Here is a 7500-nt window from a genome sequence, read left to right on the forward strand (position 1 = left end):
GTAATCAGACAACACAAAACAGGTGAACACAATCAGGGACAGCAGAAGAAGATGTACACATGATGCTCTCTGGTGGTCTCGTGGTGATTATTAAGATGACCGCTAGCAAGACATCAGGATCGCGTCTTCCAAGACACCATGCTGTATGACATGTTGAAGGAGCTTTCTATCCTCTTCCACTTACACGAGCTCACCGACTCCCACTGCTTGCTAATATCACTCTGATTGACAGGGGAGTGAGAGTTAGCAAGAGAGCACTTCTGTGTTAATTTACTCTAAAGACCGCTGTGTCTGTGGGCGAGTCAGTGACTGACTTCCTGCATGGACCTGCGCACTGACAAATACCATAAAAAATTGTGTTAGACTGTGGTGCTAATGACAAACATCAAAAACGCTGTATACGGTCATGTGCTCTGTGTGTGTGTGTGTGTGCTGAAGCTTTGAGGAACCGATCTGCTTCTATAAGCATAATCGAGTGGTAATGTGACACAGTGATAAGGAACACCATGACTAGCAGCTTTTATAGAGATATTAATCTTTTAAGTGTCGCATACGGAGATGCAGAAGAAGAAGAAGAGCAGACGTGTTTAAAATACGACGAGTCCCTGATGAGTAATTTAGGTAAACTGTGCCTTTAAAACACGACTTCCCCTTTAACTGAGTGTGAGTGCGCTGCAGATGACACAGCACAGGGGTTAGAAGGATGAAGGTCTAAACTTAGAACATAACTGTTGAAATGGAGGCACACACAAACACACACACACACACACACACACACAGGTAATCTGTCTCTGTACACTTTGTCTACTGTTTAAGGTGACACACTTTTCTTTGTGTGAATGTAGGTTTTGCTTTAAAACTTTACAGCTAGACTTGATTTACTTTCAGCAAACCACACTCAATAATCTGACTAAGCTAACCAGAGAGTAATCTAATCTCACGCTAGTCAGTGAGACGTGTCCTTGTGTCTCAAAGCTGCTTTCACTCTTGCTGTTTTTGCATCATCTCAATCTACCAGAACACTTTATCTGTATCTGTTCCATGTCATTCTATGGAAAGTGGCTGCTTTGTTTATTTATTTTTTTTAAGTGCTGCTATCTACATATTTTTGGTCACAGAGGACCTTAGAGGGGAAGCAGGAGAGAGAGTGTGTGTGTGTGTGTGTGCTGTACACCTGCAGAGCTGAAGGAATCACCCTCCTACCTGAATGATTAACCCCTCCCACCTGAATGATTAACCCCTCCTACCTGAATGATTTACCCCTTCTACCTGAATGATTTACTCCTGCTACTCCTCCTACCTGAATGATTTACTCCTCCTACCTGAATGATTTACTCCTCCTACATGAATGATTAACCCCTCCCACCTGAATGATTAACCCCTCCTACCTGAATGATTTACCCCTTCTACCTGAATGATTTACTCCTGCTACTCCTCCTACCTGAATGATTTACTCCTCCTACCTGAATGATTTACTCCTCCTACATGAATGATTAACCCCTCCTTGCTGAATGATTAACTCCTCCTACCTTAATGATTTACTCCTCCTACTTGAATGATTTACCCCCCCTACTCCTAATACCCGAATGATTAACCCCGCCTACCTGAATGATTTACTCCTCCTACCTGAATGATTAACCCCTCCTACCTGAATGATTTACTCCTCCTACCTGGATGATTAACTCCTCCTACCTTAATGATTTACTCCTCCTACTTGAATGATTTACCCCCCCTACTCCTAATACCTGAATGATTAACCCCTCCTACCTGAATGATTAACCCCGCCTACCTGAATGATTAACCCCTCCTACCTGAATGATTTACTCCTTCTACCTTGATGATTTACCCCTCCTACCTGAATGATTTACTCCTCCTACCTGAATGATTTACTCCTTCTACCTTGATGATTTACTCCTCCTACCTGAATGATTTACTCCTCCTACCTGAATGATTTACTCCTCCTACTTGAATGATTTACCCCTCCTACTCCTAATACCTGAATGATTAACCCCGCCTACCTGAATGATTTACTCCTCCTACCTGAATGATTAACCCCTCCTACCAGAATGATTAACCCCTCCTACCTGAATGATTTACTCCTCCTACCTGAATGATTAACCCCTCCCACCTGAATGATTAACCCCTCCTACCTGAATGATTAACCCCTCCCACCTGAATGATTTACCCCTCCTACTTGAATGATTTACTCCTCCTACCTGAATGATTTACTCCTCCTACCTGAATGATTTACTCCTCCTACATGAATGGTTAACCCCTCCTTGCTGAATGATTAAGTCCTCCTACCTTAATGATTTACTCCTCCTACTCCTCCTACCTGTATGATTAACCCCTCCTACCTGAATGATTTACTCCTCCTACCTGAATGATTTACTCCTCCTACCGGAATGACTGGCAGGAAGAATCAGAAGAACGGAAAACTTCATGATCCACCAAACCTCTGGAACTGAGATGACCCTTTGTCAAATTGATGAAAAGGCCAAAGTGTGGAGGAAGAAAGAATTTGCTCATGATCTGTAACATGTGAAACAAGGTGGTGGTGGAATGATGGTGGTGGTGGTGGTGGTATGATGGTGATGGGGATGGTGGTGGTGGTGTGATGGCTTGGGCTTCACGGCTGCATCTGGAACTGGATCACTAATCTTTACTGATGATGGATCTCATGATCTACCGATTTACAGAGAAATCTATCCAAATTAATCAAACTTCATCAACCAGCAAGACAATGATCCAAAACACACAAGCAACTCAGGAAAGGACTACATCAGGGGGAAAAGTGGGTGACTGACCAACAGGCAGACGGACCTTAACCCAGCTGAGCAGTGTGTCACCTCCTGAAGAGGAGATCGAAGGGAGAAACCCCTAAAATACAAACTACAATGGAAAGAAGCTACAGCACAAGCCTGGAGAAGCATCTCAGAGCAGTTTGGGGATGTCGGTGGGTTGCAGGCTTGATGCAGCAAATAAATATGAAGTGTATCTCCGTATTTCTGTAGAAGTGTTAAAGGCCTCACACCTCTGTTTGATGTCAAAATGTCTTAAAGAACGATGCTTGCAAACGGTGCAGTGGTTTATAGAGGAAGCGACTGAAACCCTGATTCAGCAATGAGCCGTGTTACTCTAGGCAAAAGGTGAAAATCCAGGGCAATCACACACACACACACACACACACACACAAAGGTCAGTCTGGGCAAAAATCAAGGGCTTACCAAGAGGAAGCGAAAAAAAAAAAAGACATCTCAAGTGCACAGTTTCTCAGCAGATTCAGTTAAAGATGTAGAGCAGTGTTATTAAGCTCTGCTTCTCAGACTAAAGTGAAAGTGTGTGTGTTTAAACCAGCTGTGTGTAACGTCCCTCACTTCTGTTTACCACCAGACATTAACCATCACTCAGTGTGAAGCTCCACCTGATAAACACACACTACATGATCTTCTTCAAATGCTTTTAGAAATCAATCACATCTACAGTGAATCCTCTCAGGAACGCTTTCCCTTCCTAATACAACCCGGCTTCCAGAGCTGAACTCTTCCCACCTGAATGATTAACTCCTCCTACCTGAATGATTAACCCCTCCTACTTGAATGATAAACCCTTCCTACCTGAATGATTTATCCCTCCTACCTGAATGATTTACCATAGGCACCCCTGCAGAAGTTACACAGGTTTAAACCTATTGAACACATATCACACACTTGCGGAAGGGTTTGGCCAGATCTTTCACAACATTACACACTTTGGAGGTCTGATTTGCGCTCGGACGTTCCATCCACTGACGACGTGTCTGTCCACTTTAACTGAAGACACTTGCGTCCACACGCTAAGAGCTGCTGTCTCCTGACATGGACCGTGACTAATACACTAAACGCCTATCGCTTACTTTTTACTCATGAGGTTGCAGTTAAATGCTTCATCGACGTTCCCATCAGTCTCAGTGTCAGTGACTCGCTCAGGAACAGACTGAAATCTGTGGAAGATCTGTAACCTCTACAATGACAAGCTGCATGTTTTTGTTTGATTATCTCCAAGATAGAGAAAAAGAAGAGCTTTAAGGAGACATCCCCTAACGTTTAAATGATACCAGGAATTTGTTCACAAAAGTCAGTCACATGCTGTTACAGGAAACTAATCATCTTCATGGTGGTTAGAGTAAGGCTGGTTAATTTCCTGTTACAGCACAACACTGGAGGGACTGGAAGGGGATTTTTTTTGTGTTTAACTGAAAGATCAGATGGCTAATTCAGGTCAAAGTGTCAAACTGCAGCAGACTGGCAGAAGACGGAGGAAGACAGGGACACGCCCACACGGCCGAACGAGGAAGAGGCTTCATGAGACCACTGAGACTTCACTCGTACAGACCTGACTCCGACACCAACAGGATATTTACTGCCAGGAAATGAATCTTAATCTTTAATATGCTAGGAGAAAGAAAATGAACTAGAGTTGAAATATATTTCTGATGAATAACGTCGGTGCTTTAAAAGTACTGATGATGATCAAAACTTTTCCTAAAGCTCATCATCACATCAGCAGTCCTGCAGTGAAGCACAAAAGAAAGAAAGAGAGAAAGAGAGAAAGAAAGAAAGAAAGAAAGAAAGAAAGAAAGAGAGACTTTCCCTCCGTCAGTGAGTCCTTACCAGGGTGTCTGTGTCGGTGGTGTCAGACAGGAAGAAGCCGTCTCCTCCATGCTCCTGAGGGCTCTGACTCAGTGCTCCTTCACTGGCCATCACCTCCACCTGCTGCTCTCCCAAATCACCTCCAACCTCCTCAACTCTCCTCTGACCTGCACTCTCAATTCACACTCTCTCTCTCTCTCTCTCTGTTGAATCTGAATCGACGCTTACTTCCGCCACACGCTCGCACCAGAGAAAGGCAGACACAAAGAAGAAGAAGAAAAGAGAGAGAGAGAGAGAGACACTTGTCCCCGCCCCGGCTTCCTGCTCGTATGTGAACTAGAGGGAGGTTGTTGCCAGCTTGCACACATCTGCCTGTACACACACACACACACACACACACACACACACCTAATACAGACACACACACAATACACATTCAATACACAACACAGACTCACCAACACAGACTCACCAACACAGACTCACCACATTCAACACACACACACTTAACAAACGCACACACAAACACACACACACACTCAACACACACTTATATTCAACAAATACACATGCACTCAAATTAAACACACACACACAATACACATTCAATACACAACACACACACACACACACAGAAAGAATCACAACACACATTCAACACACACACTCAACACACAAACACTTACACTCAACAAATACACATGCACACACATTACACATACCCACACACACACAACCACACACACACACACACACATAAGAAAACCAGTGTAAGGTTTGAGAGATTTCAGAAACCAGGGCTCTTTCTAACCACATCACTTCCTGTTGGCAAACACAAGAGAAGTTTGAGTCCGAGTCGCACCGTCTCAGTGCCTTCACCTCACTGTACTACATCATCACCTTCATCACCTTCATCACTTCTTTATTAAATAATGTAATAAATCTTCTCACTGCAGGGTAATGAGCAGGGGTTTAACCTTTTATTACCTGCATTAATATTAATACACAACTCAGTAGAAATGTGTCTGTGTGTGAGTGTGTGTGTGTTGAGTGTGTAGGTGTGTTGAGTTTGTGTGTGTAACGTGTATGTGTGTGTTTAGTTTTGTGTTGAGTGTGTGTGTTTGTGTTTGTTTGTGTGTGTTGACTGCGTGTGTGTGTGTGTATGTCTGTACTGAGAGTGTTGTGTGTATGTGTGTGTGTATGTTGAGTGTGTGTTGTGTGTGTGTGTAGGTGTGTGTGTTGCGTGTGTTAAAGTTTTAAAGGCTGCAGGTAGAGTTGGGGTTATAAATAGCTCCAGATTGTCTCAGTTAGACGGGCCGGGCTACGAAACACAATACACACACACACACCTCTCTCTCTCTCTCTCTCACTCACACACAGACACACACTTTCACATGCCCCGCCTCTCTCTCTCTCTCTCTCTCTCTATGCAGCAGTGGCAGTAAGGTCAGCGCTAACAGTCACCTCTGTTTCTTTTTTCTTCACACACACACACACACTTCATTCACTTTTTCATTCTTTTTCCACTCCTTCAGTGTTGAGGATCAGTCAGTATGCCATGTATTCCCAGAGGGGTCAGCATGGGCACCCTGACTGGTCTGAGGATATGCAGCTCTGCGCAACAAACCGTCCTGCACTGTGTATTCTGACCCCTTTCTATCAGAACCAGCATTAACTTCTTCAGCAATCTGAGCAACAGTAGCTCGTCTGATGGATTGGATCACACGGGCCAGCCTTCGCTCCCCACGTGCATCAGTGAGCCTTGACCGTCCATGACCCTGTCTCCGGTTCACCACTGTTCCTTCCTTGGACCACTTTTGATAGATACTGACCACTGCAGACCGGGAACACCCCACAAGAGCTGCAGTTTTGGAGATGCTCTGATCCAGTGGTCTAGCCATCACAATTTGGCCCTTCATCAAACTCGCTCAAATCCTCAAATCCCAGCACACAGGATCTTTAAGTGACTTTAGTGACCTGGCTAACAAATTTATCTTCTGTCCAAACCTGCTAACACTTTAAGATTTTAAAAACTCTGAGCTCTGTGATTGGCTTTATCAGCTGTCCAATAATATTTTTATTCTGCTTTGCTGTAAAGGAAGGAGGATATGGGCATGGGGTTATTATTACAACAGCACTGACATGGTAAAGTGTGTGTTGTGTGTGTGTTGTGTGTGTGTGTGTATGTTGTGTTGTGTGTGTGTGTGTGTATATGTTGTGTGTGTGTGTATGTTGTGTTGTGTGTGTGTGTGTGTGTGTGTGTGTGTCGGATGGTTGTGGTTTGTCAGGACTAGCGCTGGTGTAGAATGAATCCTGCACATGAATGGTGTGGAGTAATAGTTATCCTTTCACATGGCAGCTTCTGGCTGTTTCATCTGTGGAAATGGGATAAAGAGGTGGAGAGCAGGTGGAGGGGAATGTGCACTGCAGTGTGGGAAGAAGAAGAGGAGGAGGATGATTTCATCACCACACGGGAAGAGCCAGTTTCCTCACCTCACATTCACACACTGCACACAGAGCAGGAGCTCCGGAGTGTAAGAGTCTATGAACACACACACACACATACTCATTCCCATACACAATGTCTCACATAAACACACACACACACACACATACTCATTCCCATACACAATGTCTCACATAAACACACACACACACACACATACTCATTCCCATACACAATGTCTCACATAAACACACACACACACACACATATTCATTCCCATACACAATGTCTCACATAAACACACACACACACACACACACACACATATTCATTCCCATACACAATGTCTCACATAAACACACACACACACACACATATTCATTCCCATACACAATGTCTCACATAAACACACACACACACACA

The 7500-nt window shown here is 44.0% G+C and overlaps 1 protein-coding gene across 2 annotated transcripts in view; it reads right to left on the bottom strand.

Moving 5' to 3' along the window:
• The window catches only part of pkn1b (protein kinase N1b), a 67188-nt gene that overhangs the window by 46515 nt on the left and 13173 nt on the right, over positions 1 to 7500 (bottom strand). The window contains exon 1 of one of the 2 annotated variants that reach the window (XM_058404931.1): positions 4653 to 4940. The exons of the other annotated variant lie outside the window; for it this stretch is intronic. Within the exon in view, the coding sequence (XP_058260914.1) occupies positions 4653 to 4742 (90 nt within the window). The 5' untranslated portion in view covers positions 4743 to 4940. Of the gene's footprint in view, positions 1 to 4652; positions 4941 to 7500 lie in introns of those variants that run through there. 2 annotated transcript variants of the gene reach the window in all.

The sequence above is a fragment of the Hemibagrus wyckioides genome, linkage group LG12, assembly GCF_019097595.1.
Source record: "Hemibagrus wyckioides isolate EC202008001 linkage group LG12, SWU_Hwy_1.0, whole genome shotgun sequence".
In the NCBI taxonomy this organism is placed as follows: domain Eukaryota; kingdom Metazoa; phylum Chordata; class Actinopteri; order Siluriformes; family Bagridae; genus Hemibagrus; species Hemibagrus wyckioides.